This window comes from Salmo salar, chromosome ssa02 (assembly GCF_905237065.1).
Source record: "Salmo salar chromosome ssa02, Ssal_v3.1, whole genome shotgun sequence".
Lineage (NCBI taxonomy): Eukaryota > Metazoa > Chordata > Actinopteri > Salmoniformes > Salmonidae > Salmo > Salmo salar.
This window is the reverse complement of record NC_059443.1, coordinates 77897488-77917021: the sequence shown is the minus strand read 5'-3', so window position 1 is coordinate 77917021 and position 19534 is coordinate 77897488. Positions and strand designations below refer to the sequence as shown.

The window sequence follows — 19534 nt, the reverse complement described above, 5'->3', positions numbered from 1 at the left end:
AGAGAGAGAGAGAGAGAGGGAGAGAGAGAGAGGTATGATGAGTAATGAGGATGAGTAGGTGAAAGGCCTGTCTCCATCTAAACACATCTTAAATTGCAGTGTGTGTGTGTGTGTGTGTGTGTGTGTGTGTGTGTGTGTGTGTGTGTGTGTGTGTGTGTGTGTGTGTGTGTGTGTGTGTGTGTGTGTGTGTGTGTGTGTGTGTGTGTGTGTGTGTGGGTGGGTGTGTATGCGTGTGTGAATGTGTATGTGGTGTGAACTTATTCACAACTTCTGTTTGCTTGCAACTGTGTGTTGTCTTACCTTGGTGGTGACCTCATACTCCAGATGTTTGAAGAACAGCAGACTCTTCTTCTCTGGAACCAGATCCACCTGGACAACATCAACAACATTAATAACATCAACAACATTAATAACATCAACAACATCGACAACATTAATAGTATAAATAACAACGACAACATCAATAACATCGACAACATTGACAACAACGACAACATCAACAACATCAACAACATCGACAACATCAACAACATCAACACCATCAACAACATCGACAACATCGTCAACATTGACAACATCAACAACATCAACATCAACAACATCAACAACATCGACAACATTGACAACATCAATAACATCGACAACATCGACAACAATGACAACATCGACAACATCGACAACATCAACAACATAAATAACATCGACAACATCAATAACATCAACAACATCGACAACAATGACAACATCGACAACATCGACAACAATGACAACATCGACAACATCAACAACATTGACAACATTGACAACATCAACAACATCAACAACATCAACAACATTGACAACATCAATAACATCGACAACATCGACAACAATGACAACATCGACAACATCGACAACATCAACAACATAAATAACATTGACAACATCGACAACATCAACAACATCAACAACATCAACAACATCAACAACATCAACAACATTGACAACATCAACAACATCGACAACATTGACAACAGCAATAACATCAACAACATCAACAACATCAACAACATCAACAACATCAACAACATTGACAACATCAACAACATCGACAACATTGACAACAGCAATAACATCAACAACATCAACAACATCAACAACATCAATAACATCAACAACATCAATAACATCGACAACATCAATAACATTGACAACATCAACAACATCAACAACATCAATAACATCGACAACATCAACAACATCGACAACATCAATAACATCAACAACATCGACAACATCAACAACATCAATAACATTGACAACATCGACAACATCGACAACATCAATAATATCAACAACATCAACAACATCAACAACATCAATAACATCGACAACATCAACAACATCGACAACATCAACAACATCAACAACATTGACAACATCGACAACATCAATAACATCAATAATATCAACATCATCAATAACATCGACAACATCAATAACATCAATAATATCAACAACATCAATAATATCAACATCATCAATAACATTGACAACATCGACAACATCGACAACATCAATAATATCAACAACATCAATAACATTGACAACATCGACAACATCAATAACATCAATAATATCAACAACATCAATAATATCAACATCATCAATAACATCGACAACATCAATAACATCAATAATATCAACAACATCAATAATATCAACAACATCAATAACATCAATAACATTGACAACATTGACAACATCAATAATATCAACAACATCAATAACATTGACAACATCGACAACATCAATAATATCAACAACATCAATAACATTGACAACATCGACAACATCAATAACATCAATAATATCAACAACATCAATAATATCAACATCATCAATAACATCGACAACATCAACAACATCAACAACATCGACGACAACATCAACAACATTGACAACAATGACAACATCAAAAACATCAACAGCATCAACAACATTGACAACATCAACAACATTGACAACATCAAAAACATCAACAGCATCAACAACATTGACAACATCGACAACAACGACAACATCAATAACATCGACAACATAAATAACAACAACAACATCAATAACATCGACAACATTAGTAACATCAATAACAACGACAACATCAATAACATCAACAACATCAATAACACCAACAACATCAATAACACCAACAACATCAATAACATCGACAACATCGACAACATCAATAACATTGACAACATCAATAACACCAGGCTGCTTCTTATGTGTTCACCAGCCTTTATCATATTCATTATCATGACTCCATTACATTACATTACATTATCATGACTCCATTACATTACATTACATTATCAAGACTCCATTACATTACATTATCATGACTCCATTACATTACATTATCATGACTCCATTACACTACATTACATTACATTATCAAGACTCCATTACATTACATTACATTACATTACATTATCATGACTCCAATACACTACATTACATTATCAAGACCACATTACATTATCATGACTCCATTACATTACATTACATTACATTATCATGACTCCATTACATTGCATTACATTATCATGACTCCATTACATTACATTACATTATCATGACTCCATTACATTACATTATCATGACTCCATTACATTGCATTACATTTCATTACATTGCATTACATTTCATTACATTACATTTCGTTACATTACATTGTCATGACTCCATAACATTACATGACCATGACTCCATTACATTATCATGACTCCATTACATTACATTACATTTCATTACATTACATTATCATGACTCCATTACATTACATTACATTATCATGACTCCATTACATTACATTACATTACATTATCATGACTCCATTACATTACATTACATTACATTACATTACATTGGGTCATTGGACTTCCTTTTGCCTTGTGACTCCATTACATTACATTACATTGGGTCATTACATTACATTGCATTACATTTCATTACATTGCATTACATTACATTACATTGGGTCATTACATTACATTACATTACATTACATTGCATTACATTACATTTCATTACATTACATTGGGTCATTACATTACATTTCATTACATTACATTGGGTCATTACATTACATTACATTACATTTCATTACATTGGGTCATTGGACGTCCTTTAGCTGCCCAAATGCTCTGTCTAAACCCCAAATACGCCTTGCGTGTGCGAGAGCGCTGCAAAACAAATGTACACATACATGTTATTCAATCATTGCAGCCACACCGCTCTCACGCGCACCAATGAGCATCTGCGTTGCCAGGTGCTAAAAAATAAGTAGCTTCTATTGGTGACGCAGAACGCACTGCAAGTCCTGCCTCTCCCATCTCCTCATTGGCTTTTAGAAGCATATACCCACGTGCCATCTCCTCATTGGTTTTTAGGAACATATACCCACGTGCCATCTCCTCATTGGTTTTTAGGAACATATACCCACGTGGGTGACTGAAAGATGAACTGAGGTCGGTTGTGGTAATGCACCTTATTATGAAAGTTAGTTGCCGTTCGCCATATAATGTCCAAAGAAGAAAAAGAAGCCTGGAAGGAGGAGCGCACCCATCTTACTAGCTCTGCAATTAATAATTAACACACATGGTCTGGAAAATTCTCAATATTTCTAGTTCAGAATAAAGCCTGAACAGGTCTATCAGTGCTTTCATAGATTTCTACCTGTCCATCCTAGTCTCGCGTGGCCAGCCTTCCAAAATCCTGCCTCGTTCACCCCACTACTGGAAGGCTTCCTAGGCTAGTCCCATCCTAGTTAGGGTCCCCTGGGAAACACTGACCAAAATGATGATTCCTACTCTGTACTCAGTCTGAATGAGTTAAATGGATGTCTATCTAAATGTATGTACCTTTACATTGTCTTTGTCCCAGTAGAGACTGTAGTGACAGATATCCTGTACACTGCATCATCCTTACAGCACAGACAGAGGGTCGGTTGGTTTGTAGGTCTCGGTCGGTCGGTCGGTCGGTCAGTCAAACGGTTGGACGGTTGGACGGTAGATAGGTAGGTAGGTAGGTAGGTAGATAGATAGGTAGGTAGAGACTATAGTAACATACAGTATATCCTGTACACGGCATCATCCTTACAGAACAGAGAGAGGAGGGGTCACCTAGCAGAACAGACAGACAGACAGAGAAGAGAATACTTTGGATGGACAGACTGGCATAGACACACACACAGTGTGTGTGCCTTCGTGTGTGTGTGTGTGTGTGTGTGTGTGTGTGTGTGTGTGTGTGTGTGTGTGTGTGTGTGTGTGTGTGTGTGTGTGTGTGTGTGTGTGTGTGTGTGTGTGTGTGTGTGTGTGTGTGTGTGTGTGTGTGTGTGTGTGTGTGTGTGTGTGTGTGTGTGTGTGTGTGTGTGTGTGTGTGTGTGGGTGTGACTGCGTGCTTGTATGTGTGTGTGTGTCTATGTAGAGCGTAGTGAAGACAACCTGAATAAACAAGGAGAATATGATACTGTTCTGTACCAAGGGGCCACAGAAAGGGGATCTCTCTCTCTCTCTCTCTCCGTCTCTTTTTCTCTCTCTCAATGAAAATCAATTCAAATGTGTAAATTGACATGGCATATTGATTAATATAGCCAAAACACATCTCTCTCCCTATCTCTCTGTATCTCTGTGTGTGTCTCTCTCTCTCTCTCCCTCCTTCCTTTCACGGCAAGGGACTCAGCTTTAAACTCTGAGATAAAGTCTCTTACCTGAGACTGATTCTGGACCTCAGAGTCTTGTGACAAACACCTTTATGTTGACTCTCTCATCTCTGTCTCTGTCAGCAGTATCCACAGACAGACACCTGACAGCAGTATCCACAGACAGACACCTGACAACAGTATCCACAGACAGACACCTGACAGCAGTATCCACAGACAAACACCTGACAGCAGTATCCACAGACAGACACCTGACAACAGTATCCACAGACAGACACCTGACAACAGTATCCACAGACAGACACCTGACAGCAGTATCCACAGACAGACACCTGACAACAGTATCCACAGACAGACACCAGACAACAGTATCCACAGACAGACACCTGACAGCAGTATCCACAGACAGACACCTGACAACAGTATCCACAGACAGACACCTGGCAACAGTATCCACAGACAGACACCTGGCAACAGTATCCACAGACAGACACCTGACAACAGTATCCACAGACAGACATCTGACAGCAGTATCCACAGACAGACACCTGACAGCAGTATCCACAGACAGACACCTGACAACAGTATCCACAGACACCTGACAGCAGTATCCACAGACAGACACCTGACAGCAGTATCCACAGACAGACACCTGACGGCAGTTCAGTAGAACAGGGTCTGTGAAGCAGGGACGAGAGGGAGGAAACAAATCCTACACACACACACACACACACACACACACACACACACACACACACACACACACACACACACACACACACACACACATACACACACACACACACACACACACACACACACACACACACACACATACAACCAAACACACACAATCAACCTGAGAGGAAGGACATCACATCACCTGATTACAGTAGCTATATCATGGGGTGTTAGAGATTACAGAACACCACAATGATCACGACTCCAGTGTGGGGTGTGTGTGTGTCTGTCATAGTGTGTGTGTTTTTTGTTTATGTGTGTGTGTCTTTCTGACATATCCAGAGTTATTTGTTTATGTCTGTGTGTCTGTGTGTGTGTGTGTGTGTGTGTCTTTCTGACATATCCAGAGTTATTTGTGTATGTGTGTGTGTGTGTGTGTGTGTGTGTGTCTGTGTGTGTGTGTGTCTTTCGGACATATCCAGAGTTAAACCATTAAACCAATCAACCATCATGCAACAATGAACAGCACCCTGTTGATACTTTATGAGCCAAAGAGGAGATAGAGAGAGAAAAGGAGGGAGAGAAAGAGAAAATAGAAAGAGAGAAACACTGAGCGAGAGAGAGAGAGAGAGAGAAAGAGAGAAAATAGAAAGAGCGAAACACTGAGCGAGAGAGAGAGAGCGAGAAAGAGAGAAAATAGAAGGAGAGAAACACTGAGCGAGAGAGAGAGAGAAAATAGAAAGTGTCACACCCTGATCTGTTTCACCTGACTTGTGCTTGTCTCCCCCCCACCACGTGTCTCCCATTTTCCCGTTATCCCCTGTGTATTTATATCTGCGTATTCTGTTTGTCTGTTGCCAGTCCGTCTTATTGTGCAGGTCGTCTCAGCGTGTTTCCTGGTTTTCCCTGCACTCTATTTTTTTGTTTCTAGCTTTTCCGGTTCTGATCTTTCTGCCCTGACCCTGAGCCTGTCTGCCGTCCAGTACCTGTCGGAATCTGATCTGGTTACGAACCTTTGCCTGCTCCCTGTGTTATAATAAATGATCTGAGAACTGAACCATCCGCCTCCTGTGTCTACATCTGGGTCATATCCTGAGTCATGACAGAGAGAGAGAGCGAGAGGGAGACAGACAGAGAGCAAATGTGTCTACCTTAGTTGATGCCATTCATGTTTCACTGAATGACTCCCCCACATAGAAATAGGCCATAGAAACAATGCATGAGACATACAAAACAGACCTTTTTAAAATCAATGGTTTTATTAAAGGCTCCTTGAAATAATATTTATACAGATAAAATCTTGTGGTTAAGGCTAGATCAACTAAACAAATATATATATATATATATATATATATACTGTTACAATCACAGTTACAGACAGAGGTGGTATCATCTCTCACTGTGCTGTTCCACGGTTACAGACAGAGCTGGTATCATCTCTCACTGTGCTGTTCCACTGTTACAGACAGGTGGTATCATCTCTCACTGTGCTGTTCCACTGTTACAGACAGAGGTGGTATCATCTCTCACTGTGCTGTTCCACGGTTACAGACAGAGGTGGTATCATCTCTCACTGTGCTGTTCCACTGTTACAGACAGGTGGTATCATCTCTCACTGTGCTGTTCCACTGTTACAGACAGAGGTGGTATCATCTCTCACTGTGCTGTTCCACTGTTACAGACAGGTGGTATCATCTCTCACTGTGCTGTTCCACTGTTACAGACAGAGGTGGTATCATCTCTCACTGTGCTGTTCCACTGTTACAGACAGAGGTGGTATCATCTCTCACTGTGCTGTTCCACTGTTACAGACAGAGGTGGTATCATCTCTCACTGTGCTGTTCCACGGTTACAGACAGAGCTGGTATCATCTCTCACTGTGCTGTTCCACTGTTACAGACAGAGGTGGTATCATCTCTCACTGTGCTGTTCCACTGTTACAGACAGAGGTGGCATCATCTCTCACTGTGCTGTTCCACGGTTACAGACAGAGGTGGTATCATCTCTCACTGTGCTGTTCCACTGTTACAGACAGAGGTGGTATCATCTCTCACTGTGCTGTTCCACGGTTACAGACAGAGGTGGTATCATCTCTCACTGTGCTGTTCCACTGTTACAGACAGAGGTGGCATCATCTCTCACTGTGCTGTTCCACGGTTACAGACAGAGGTGGTATCATCTCTCACTGTGCTGTTCCACTGTTACAGACAGAGGTGGTATCATCTCTCACTGTGCTGTTCCACTGTTACAGACAGAGGTGGTATCATCTCTCACTGTGCTGTTCCACTGTTACAGACAGGTGGTATCATCTCTCACTGTGCTGTTCCACTGTTACAGACAGAGGTGGTATCATCTCTCACTGTGCTGTTCCACGGTTACAGACAGAGGTGGTATCATCTCTCACTGTGCTGTTCCACTGTTACAGACAGGTGGTATCATCTCTCACTGTGCTGTTCCACTGTTACAGACAGAGATGGTATCATCTCTCACTGTGCTGTTCCACTGTTACAGACAGGTGGTATCATCTCTCACTGTGCTGTTCCACTGTTACAGACAGAGGTGGTATCATCTCTCACTGTGCTGTTCCACTGTTACAGACAGAGGTGGTATCATCTCTCACTGTGCTGTTCCACGGTTACAGACAGGTGGTATCATCTCTCACTGTGCTGTTCCACTGTTACAGACAGAGGTGGCATCATCTCTCACTGTGCTGTTCCACGGTTACAGACAGAGGTGGTATCATCTCTCACTGTGCTGTTCCACGGTTACAGACAGAGCTGGTATCATCTCTCACTGTGCTGTTCCACTGTTACAGACAGAGGTGGTATCATCTCTCACTGTGCTGTTCCACTGTTACAGACAGAGGTGGTATCATCTCTCACTGTGCTGTTCCACGGTTACAGACAGAGGTGGTATCATCTCTCACTGTGCTGTTCCACTGTTACAGACAGGTGGTATCATCTCTCACTGTGCTGTTCCACTGTTACAGACAGAGGTGGTATCATCTCTCACTGTGCTGTTCCACGGTTACAGACAGAGGTGGTATCATCTCTCACTGTGCTGTTCCACTGTTACAGACAGGTGGTATCATCTCTCACTGTGCTGTTCCACGGTGCTGTTCCACAGTTTCAGACAGAGATGATGGCTCAGTTGGTAGAGCATGGTGTTTGCAACGCCAGCATGGTGTGTGCAACGCCAGGGTTGTGTGTTCGATTCCCACGGGGGGCCAGTACAAAAACAAATGCATGAAAATGAAATGGATGCATTCACTACTGTAAGTCGCTCTGGATAAGAGTGTCTGCTAAATGACTAAAATGTAAATGTAAAGGACTCTCAGACCATGAGAAACAAGATTCTCTGGTCTGATGAAACCAAGATTGTACTCTTTGGCCTGAATACCAAGCGTCACGTCTGGAGGAAACCTGGAACCATCCCTACGGTGAAGCATGGTGGTGGCAGCATCATGCTGTGGGGATGTTTTTCAGCGGTTAGGACTGGGAGACTAATCAGGATTGAGAGAAAGATGAATGGAGCAAAGTACAGAGAGATCCTTGATGAAAACCTGCTCCAGAGCACTCAGGACCTCAGACTGGGGCAAAGGTTCACCTTCCAACAGGACAACGACCCTAAGCACAAAGCCAAGACAATGCAGGAGTGGCTTTGGGACAAGTCTCTGAATGTCCTTGAGTGGCCCAGCCAGAGTCCGGACTTGAACCTGATCAAACATCTCTGGAGAGACCTGAAAATAGCTGTGCACCGATGCTCCCCATCCAACCTGATAGAGCTGGAGAGGATCTGCAGAGAAGAATGGTAGAAACTCCCCAAACACAGGTGTGCCAAGCTTGTAGCGTCATACCCAAGAAGACTCGAGGCTGTAATCACTGCCAAAGGTGCTTCAACAAAGTACTGAGTAAAGGGTCTGAATACTTATTTAAATGTGATATTTCCATTGAATTAATTTTTTATTTTGTAGGAAACATTTCCAAAAACCTCTTTTTACGTTGTCATTATGGTGTATTGCGTGTACTTTTATCAAATCAAATCAAAGTTTACTTGTCACGTGCGCCAAATACAACAGGTATAGACCTTACAGTGAAATGCTTACTTACAGACTCTAACCAACAGTGCAAATGAGGGGATGAGGGGAAAAACACGTTTTATCAATTTTAGTATAAGGCATTAACGTAACAAAATGTGGAAAAAGTCAAGGGGTCTGAATACACTGTTTATCAGTATCTTTGGCTATATCCTGTTCTGTCTGTGCTATAAAGGTCCAGACCTCTTGGTGGAGGTCAAACAAGCATACAGGGAGGCTAGGGTTACCATGTGTCTCTGACATTCATTCAGTGTCCCATACCTGCCTTTGAACAGTAAACAGCTAGCTAGCTGGGTTAGCACACACATTAGCTAACATTCAAGCCAGTTTCAACAACATATGATGCCATACACAAGCTTCTGAGAGCGGATACACAAGTTGGCATGAAATAGCAATGACTTGCCAGATGAAGTGCCACAGCTTTACTATGAAATGAATACACAAACTATGTATACACACTCGAGTTAGGCTAGTCAGTGAGTATGTTTTACTTGCACAATAATAATAAGATATTAAACTGATTATGGGTTTTTGTCTGAACAGTGAAAACCATAGAAGAAGCGCTCTATCATGGTCTGCGCAAAACCTGCGCAGCAAAGACGCTCATAAACGAACATCAATGTATTGCTGCTCTGCTACAATTGTTTCTTGTTGCTAGACTACTGATGCCACAGTGATAGCCAGAGCGGAGAAACAACATCAAAGGAATTATGATAGAAGGCTATCCGCCGCAAATTATATTTCAATTTCTGCATCGTTTATTCCAAGCAACGGTGTAATACGAGAGATTGTAGGTTGTCTGCTGTGCTCGTACGAAATCTAAAATAATCGCTTGTGGTAGGCTATAGCTGCTAGGCTATTGTTGCTTTCGTATCGTTTTGAGGACAGGCATTTGATTATGTTTTGATCTCAAAGTAAGAGGTGTTTTTTTTATATATTCCTACCAAATGCTTGTTTTTACCGCAGCTATAGCTAAGGATAACGTGTCAACATAGCGAAATGAAGCATCGAAAAATGACAAGAACACGCAAGGAGAGGTTCTACAACTGTCCATTTCCTCCAAAGAGAGATTAGTTTATCATTTTATCTGTAGCCAACTTCAACGATGTCTCTCGTGGCCAGCGATATCCCGACGGACGAAGACCTAGAAGATCTGGTGAGTCAACAACAGCGATGCTCAACTTGTACATGTGTTGTTTTTAACGCCATCACTGATGTAGTTAGCTGCTGTAATACTATTTCTGTAGATTGGATACTGTTTTAACACCATATACTGTTGTAGTTAGCTACTGTAATACTACTTCTGTAGATTGGATACTGTTTTAGTTAGCTACTGTAATACTACTTCTGTAGATTGGATACTGTTGTAGTTAGCTACTGTAATACTACTTCTGTAGATTGGATACTGTTGTAGTTAGCTACTGTAATACTACTTCTGTAGATTGGATACTGTTGTAGTTAGCCTCTGTAATACTACTTCTGTAGATTGGATACTGTTTTAACACCATCACTGTTGTAGTTACCTACTGTAATACTACTTCTGTAGATTGGATACTGTTGTAGTTAGCCTCTGTAATACTACTTCTGTAGATTGGATACTGTTTTAGTTAGCTACTGTAATACTACTTCTGTAGATTGGATACTGTTGTAGTTAGCTACTGTAATACTACTTCTGTAGATTGGATACTGTTGTAGTTAGCTACTGTAATACTACTTCTGTAGATTGGATACTGTTGTAGTTAGCTACTGTAATACTACTTCTGTAGATTGGATACTGTTTTAGTTAGCCTCTGTAGTACTGCTTCTGTAGATTGGATACTGTTTTGCGACATCACTGTAACAGCAGTTATTGTACTGCTACTCTATTCGCCTACCATAAGTTGTATAGATAGGCTTACTAACTAATTCTTCTCTCCTTGTTTCCAAGGTCGAGGATGGACTTTCTCTTGCTACCTACATATCAGACTCTGGAAAGGTGAGATGACTTTCTGTCCCCTCGTGTGTGTGTGTGTGTGTGTGTGTGTGTGTGTGTGTGTGTGTGTGTGTGTGTGTGTGTGTGTGTGTGTGTGTGTGTGTGTGTGTGTCTCTCTGAGTTATCCTAACCATTGTTTTGTGTTTCAACAGAAAGCCAGGAAAAAGAAGCTGTCTGGTAAACCTCCCCCCTCTCCCAGTAAGACCAGCTATCATCTACAATACATCTGGCTTTGAGAATCAAGTTCAAATTCAACTCCATTGTTTTTACCACCCTAACTTTGTTGTGTGTCCGTGTGTGTGTGTCCAGGGTCTCCGTATCTCTCCAGTATGGATGTGAACCCGAGGAGATCAGCGGTGTCAGCCTGGAGGCCCCTGAGAGGAACTCTGGGGGAGAGGGGGGAGGCCCTAGGGGGGAGAGGTGACACTCTGTTGGAGAGGGGTGAGACAGCTCGGACCCCCAGAGAGAACTGTCTGGCTTCGCTAAGCAATGGGCACGGTGGGTACCATGGAAATATAAACAGAACTTTATCACCATAGAAAAAAGCTATTTACTAAAATACCAATGTGGCTGTACTACAGAGAGACAACTCTATTCCTAAACCTCCATAGAAACCAGAGAGACAACTCTATTCCTAAACCTCCATAGAAACCAGAGAGACAACTCTATTCCTAAACCTCCATAGAAACCAGAGAGACAACTCTATTCCTAAACCTCTATAGAAACCAGAGAGACAACTCTATTCCTAAACCTCTATAGAAACCAGAGAGACAACTCTATTCCTAAACCTCCATAGAAACCAGAGAGACAACTCTATTCCTAAACCTCCATAGAAACCAGAGAGACAACTCTATTCCTAAACCTCCATAGAAACCAGAGAGACAACTCTATTCCTAAACCTCCATAGAAACCAGAGAGACAACTCTATTCCTAAACCTCCATAGAAACCAGAGGCAACTCTATTCCTTAACCTCCATAGAAACCAGAGAGACAACTCTATTCCTAAACCGCCATAGAAACCAGAGAGACAACTCTATTCCTAAACCTCCATAGAAACCAGAGAGACAACTCTATTCCTAAACCTCCATAGAAACCAGAGAGACAACTCTATTCCTAAACCTCTATAGAAACCAGAGAGACAACTCTATTCCTTAACCTCCATAGAAACCAGAGAGACAACTCTATTCCTAAACCTCTATAGAAACCAGAGACAACTCTATTCCTAAACCTCCATAGAAACCAGAGAGACAACTCTATTCCTTAACCTCTATAGAAACCAGAGAGACAACTCTATTCCTTAACCTCCATAGAAACCAGAGAGACAACTCTATTCCTAAACCTCCATAGAAACCATAGAAACCAGAGAGACAACTCTATTCCTAAACCTCCATAGAAACCAGAGAGACAACTCTATCCCTAAACCTCTATAGAAACCAGAGAGACAACTCTATTCCTAAACCTCCATAGAAACCAGAGAGACAACTATATTCCTAAACCTCCATAGAAACCAGAGAGGCAACTCTATTCCTTAACCTCCATAGGGACACACACACACAGTTATTCAGCTAGTGTGGTATCTTGTTGCATGTTATTCCAGCTGACAGCTTGTAGGGTTTTGTTGACCCTAGTGATATGTCTTGCTCAGAGGGGAACCATGTATTTCACAACATCATTCATTATAGGTCTACCATTGTATTAAAAATATGTTATTCTCTCTCTCTCCCTCTCTCGCTCCCCTCTCCATCCCTCTTTCCCTCCCTCTCCACCCCCCTTCATCCCTCCATCTCTCTCTCTTTCTCTCTCTCTCTAGGTCTGTCCCAGTCTCTGAGAGTTGACTTTGACACAACACACACCCCAGCCTGTCTCTCCTCTCTCTCCTCTCTCTCTCTAGGTCTGTCCCAGTCTCTGAGAGTTGACTTTGACACAACACACACCTCAGCCTGTCTCTCCTCTCTCTCCTCTCTCTCTCTAGGTCTGTCCCAGTCTCTGAGAGTTGACTTTGACACAACACACACCTCAGCCTGTCTCTCCTCTCTCTCCTCTCTCTCCTCTCTCTCTCTAGGTCTGTCCCAGTCTCTGAGAGTTGACTTTGACACAGCACACACCTCAGCCTGTCTCTCCTCTTCTCCCTGTACTCCAGAGTATCTCCAACAGGCTCTTGGCATTAAGAAACCCAAACACCTGCACTCCTCATCCAATGGTGTGTGTATGTGTGTGTGTGCTGTGTGGTTGTGTGTGTTCTATTCTGTGTGCGTGTGCTTGTGCGTGTGTGTGTGATGCGTGGTTGTGTGTGTTCTATTCTGTGTGCGTGTGTGTGCGCGCTGTGCGCGCTGTGCGTGCTGTGCGTGCATACATCCGAGAGTGTGTGTGTCTGTGTGTGCGTGCTGTGTGTGTGTGTATGTGTGTTATTCTACAGTGTGTAACAGTTATTCTACAGTGTGTAACAGTTATTCTACAGTGTGTAACAGTTATTCTACAGTATGTAACAGTTATTCTACAGTGTGTAACAGTTATTCTACAGTATGTAACAGTTATTCTACAGTATGTAACAGTTATTCTACAGTGTGTAAGTTATTCTACAGTGTGTAAGTTATTCTACAGTGTGTAACAGTTATTCTACAGTTATTCTACAGTGTGTAACAGTTATTCTACAGTGTGTAACAGTTATTCTACAGTGTGTTACAGTTATTCTACAGTATGTAACAGTTATTCTACAGTGTGTAACAGTTATTCTACAGTGTGTAACAGTTATTCAACAGTGTAACAGTTATTCTACAGTGTAATAGTTATTCTACAGTGTGTAACAGTTCTACAGTGTAACAGTTCTACAGTGTGTAACAGTTATTCTACAGTGTGTAACAGTTATTCTGCAGTGTGTAACAGTTATTCTACAGTGTGTAACAGTTATTCTACAGTGTGTAACAGTTATTCTACAGTGTAACAGTTATTCTACAGTTATTCTACAGTGTGTAACAGTTATTCTACAGTGTGTAACAGTTATTCTACAGTGTGTAACAGTTATTCTACAGTGTAATAGTTATTCTACAGCGTGTAACAGTTATTCTACAGTTATTCTACAGTGTGTAACAGTTATTCTACAGTGTGTAACAGTTATTCTACAGTGTGTTACAGTTATTCTACAGTATGTAACAGTTATTCTACAGTGTGTAACAGTTATTCTACAGTGTGTAACAGTTATTCAACAGTGTAACAGTTATTCTACAGTGTAATAGTTATTCTACAGTGTGTAACAGTTCTACAGTGTAACAGTTCTACAGTGTGTAACAGTTATTCTGCAGTGTGTAACAGTTATTCTGCAGTGTGTAACAGTTATTCTACAGTGTGTAACAGTTATTCTACAGTGTGTAACAGTTATTCTACAGTGTAACAGTTATTCTACAGTTATTCTACAGTGTGTAACAGTTATTCTACAGTGTGTAACAGTTATTCTACAGTGTGTAACAGTTATTCTACAGTGTAATAGTTATTCTACAGCGTGTAACAGTTCTACAGTGTAACAGTTCTACAGTGTGTAACAGTTATTCTACAGTGTGTAACAGTTATTCTACATTTACATTTACAATTACGTCATTTAGCAGACGCTCTTATCCAGAGCGACTTACAAATACAGTGTGTAACAGTTATTCTACAGTGTGTAACAGTTATTCTACAGTATGTAACAGTTATTCTACAGTGTGTAACAGTTATTCTACAGTGTAACAGTTATTCTACAGTTATTCTACAGTTATTCTAGTGTGTAACAGTTATTCTTCAGTGTGTAACAGTTATTCTTCAGTGTGTAATAGTTATTCTACAGTGTAACAGTTATTCTACAGTGTGTAACAGTTATTCTACAGTGTGTAACAGTTATTCTACAGTGTGTAACAGTTATTCTACAGTTATTCTACAGTTATTCTACAGTATGTAACAGTTATTCTACAGTGTGTAAGTTATTCTACAGTGTGTAACAGTTATTCTACAGTGTGTAACAGTTATTCTACAGTGTGTAACAGTTATTCTACAGTGTGTAACAGTTATTCTACAGTATGTAACAGTTATTCTACAGTGTGTAACAGTTATTCTACAGTGTGTAACAGTTATTCAACAGTGTAACAGTTATTCTACAGTGTAATAGTTATTCTACAGTGTGTAACAGTTCTACAGTGTAACAGTTCTACAGTGTGTAACAGTTATTCTGCAGTGTGTAACAGTTATTCTACAGTGTAATAGTTATTCTACAGTGTGTAACAGTTCTACAGTGTAACAGTTCTACAGTGTGTAACAGTTATTCTACAGTGTGTAACAGTTATTCTACATTTACATTTACAATTACGTCATTTAGCAGACGCTCTTATCCAGAGCGACTTACAAATACAGTGTGTAACAGTTATTCTACAGTGTGTAACAGTTATTCTACAGTGTGTAACAGTTATTCTACAGTATGTAACAGTTATTCTACAGTGTGTAACAGTTATTCTACAGTGTGTAACAGTTATTCTACAGTTATTCTACAGTTATTCTACAGTGTGTAACAGTTATTCTTCAGTGTGTAACAGTTATTCTTCAGTGTGTAATAGTTATTCTACAGTGTAACAGTTATTCTACAGTGTGTAACAGTTATTCTACAGTGTGTAACAGTTATTCAACAGTGTAACAGTTATTCTACAGTGTAATAGTTATTCTACAGTGTGTAACAGTTCTACAGTGTAACAGTTCTACAGTGTGTAACAGTTATTCTGCAGTGTGTAACAGTTATTCTACAGTGTAATAGTTATTCTACAGTGTGTAACAGTTCTACAGTGTAACAGTTCTACAGTGTGTAACAGTTATTCTACAGTGTGTAACAGTTATTCTACATTTACATTTACAATTACGTCATTTAGCAGACGCTCTTATCCAGAGCGACTTACAAATACAGTGTGTAACAGTTATTCTACAGTGTGTAACAGTTATTCTACAGTGTGTAACAGTTATTCTACAGTATGTAACAGTTATTCTACAGTGTGTAACAGTTATTCTACAGTGTGTAACAGTTATTCTACAGTTATTCTACAGTTATTCTACAGTGTGTAACAGTTATTCTTCAGTGTGTAACAGTTATTCTTCAGTGTGTAATAGTTATTCTACAGTGTAACAGTTATTCTACAGTGTGTAACAGTTATTCTACAGTGTGTAACAGTTATTCTACAGTGTGTAACAGTTATTCTACAGTGTAACAGTTATTCTACAGTTATTCTACAGTGTGTAACAGTTATTCTACAGTGTGTAACAGTTATTCTACAGTGTGTAACAGTTATTCTACAGTGTGTAACAGTTCTACAGTGTAACAGTTCTACAGTGTGTAACAGTTATTCTACAGTGTGTAACAGTTATTCTACAGTTATTCTACAATGTGTAACAGTTATTCTACAGTATGTAACAGTTATTCTACAGTGTGTAACAGTTATTCTACAGTGTGTAACAGTTATTCTACAGTGTAATAGTTATTCTACAGTGTAACAGTTATTCTACAGTGTGTAACAGTTATTCTACAGTGTGTAACAGTTATTCTACAGTGTGTAACAGTTCTACAGTGTAACAGTTCTACAGTGTGTAACAGTTATTCTACAGTGTGTAACAGTTATTCTACATTTACATTTACAATTACGTCATTTAGCAGACGCTCTTATCCAGAGCGACTTACAAATACAGTGTGTAACAGTTATTCTACAGTGTGTAACAGTTATTCTACAGTATGTAACAGTTATTCTACAGTGTGTAACAGTTATTCTACAGTGTAACAGTTATTCTACAGTGTGTAACAGTTATTCTTCAGTGTGTAACAGTTATTCTTCAGTGTGTAATAGTTATTCTACAGTGTAACAGTTATTCTACAGTGTGTAACTGTTATTCTACAGTGTGTAACAGTTATTCTACAGTTATTCTACAGTTATTCTACAGTATGTAACAGTTATTCTACAGTGTGTAAGTTATTCTACAGTGTGTAACAGTTATTCTACAGTGTGTAACAGTTATTCTACAGTGTGTAACAGTTATTCTACAGTGTGTAACAGTTATTCTACAGTGTGTAACAGTTATTCTACAGTGTGTAATAGTTATTCTACAGTGTAACAGTTATTCTACAGTTATTCTACAATGTGTAACAGTTATTCTACAGTATGTAACAGTTATTCTACAGTGTGTAACAGTTATTCTACAGTGTGTAAGAGTTATTCTACAGTGTAATAGTTATTCTACAGTGTAACAGTTATTCTACAGTGTGTAACAGTTATTCTACAGTGTGTAACAGTTATTCTACAGTGTGTAACAGTTATTCTACAGTATGTAACAGTTATTCTATAGTATGTAACAGTTATTCTACAGTATGTAACAGTTATTCTACAGTGTGTAACAGTTATTCTCCTTCCAGACTACAGAGAGAAGGAGGACATGTACGATGAGATCATCCACCTCAAGAAGGTAATGAACCCACACACACACACACACACACACACACACACACACACACACACACACACACACACACACACACACACACACACAAAACAAAGGTATTTTTGAATATTTAGGCAAGTTAGCTGGCTAACTCAGTGATCCTACGTTGTAGTAGGTTTTTGGACATTTAGAACCTTCTAGTATATGACAAATCGCATGGCTTTAATCCTGAACTCAGAGGAATTGATCAGGTCTGTTTGTTCCTCTCCAGAGTCTTCAGGCTCAGAAGTCCGAGAAGGACAGGATGAAAGCCAAACTACGGCGTCTGGAGGAGGACAAAACTAAGAAAGACAAGCAAATAGAACAGCTGCTGGATCCCACCAAGGTACCAACCCCCAGCATCACCTCAGATTATAGTGACTCCATGGAGGTCTCTAACACCTCAGATCATAGTGACTCCATGGAGGTCTCTAACACCTCAGATCATAGTGACTCCATGGAGGTCTCTGTAACAGATCATAGTGACTCCATGGAGGTCTCTAACACCTCAGATCATAGTGACTCCATGGAGGTCTCTGTAACAGATCATAGTGACTCCATTGAGGTCTCTGTAACAGATCATAGTGACTCCATGGAGGTCTCTGTAACAGATCATAGTGACTCCATGGAGGTCTCTGTAACAGATCATAGTGACTCCACGGAGGTCTCTGTAACAGATCATAGTGACTCCATGGAGGTCTCTGTAACAGATCATAGTGACACCACGGAGGTCTCTGTAACAGATCATAGTGACTCCATGGAGGTCTCTAACACCTCAGATCATAGTGACTCCATGGAGGTCTCTGTAACAGATCATAGTGACTCCATGGAGGTCTCTGTAACAGATCATAGTGACTCCATGGAGGTCTCTGTAACAGATCATAGTGACTCCATGGAGGTCTCTAACACCTCAGATCATAGTGACTCCATGGAGGTCTCTGTAACAGATCATAGTGACTCCATGGAGGTCTCTGTAACAGATAATAGTGACTCCATGGAGGTCTCTGTAACAGATCATAGTGACTCCATGGAGGTCTCTGTGACAGATCATAGTGACTCCATGGAGGTCTCTGTAACAGATCATAGTGACTCCATGGAGGTCTCTGTGACAGATCATAGTGACTCCATGGAGGTCTCTGTAACAGATCATAGTGACTCCATGGAGGTCTCTGTAACAGATCATAGTGACTCCATGGAGGTCTCTGTAACAGATCATAGTGACTCCATGGAGGTCTCTGTAACAGATCATAGTGACTCCATGGAGGTCTCTGTGACAGATCATAGTGACTCCATGGAGGTCTCTGTAACAGATCATAGTGACTCCATGGAGGTCTCTGTGACAGATCATAGTGACTCCATGGAGGTCTCTGTAACAGATCATAGTGACTCCATGGAGGTCTCTGTAACAGATCATAGTGACTCCATGGAGGTCTCTAACACCTCAGATCATAGTGACTCCATGGAGGTCTCTGTAACAGATCATAGTGACTCCATGGAGGTCTCTAACACCTCAGATCATAGTGACTCCATGGAGGTCTCTGTAACAGATCATAGTGACTCCATTGAGGTCTCTGTAACAGATCATAGTGACTCCATGGAGGTCTCT

The 19534-nt window shown here is 40.4% G+C and overlaps 1 protein-coding gene across 3 annotated transcripts in view; it reads left to right on the top strand.

The window, feature by feature from the left end:
- Nucleotides 1-10101: 10101 nt before the first annotated feature.
- Nucleotides 10102-19534, top strand: part of iqce (IQ motif containing E) — a 20548-nt gene continuing 11115 nt past the window's right edge. The window contains exons 1-7 of one of the 3 annotated variants that reach the window (XM_045710470.1): nt 10102-10638; nt 11410-11457; nt 11607-11652; nt 11764-11952; nt 13595-13654; nt 17864-17913; nt 18161-18274. In XM_045710470.1, the coding sequence (XP_045566426.1) occupies nt 10588-10638; nt 11410-11457; nt 11607-11652; nt 11764-11952; nt 13595-13654; nt 17864-17913; nt 18161-18274 (558 nt within the window). In that variant the 5' untranslated portion in view covers nt 10102-10587. Of the gene's footprint in view, nt 10639-11409; nt 11458-11606; nt 11653-11763; nt 11953-13516; nt 13655-17863; nt 17914-18160; nt 18275-19534 lie in introns of all 3 variants that reach the window. The other 2 variants (XM_045710469.1, XM_045710472.1) reach the window with 2 other exon arrangements.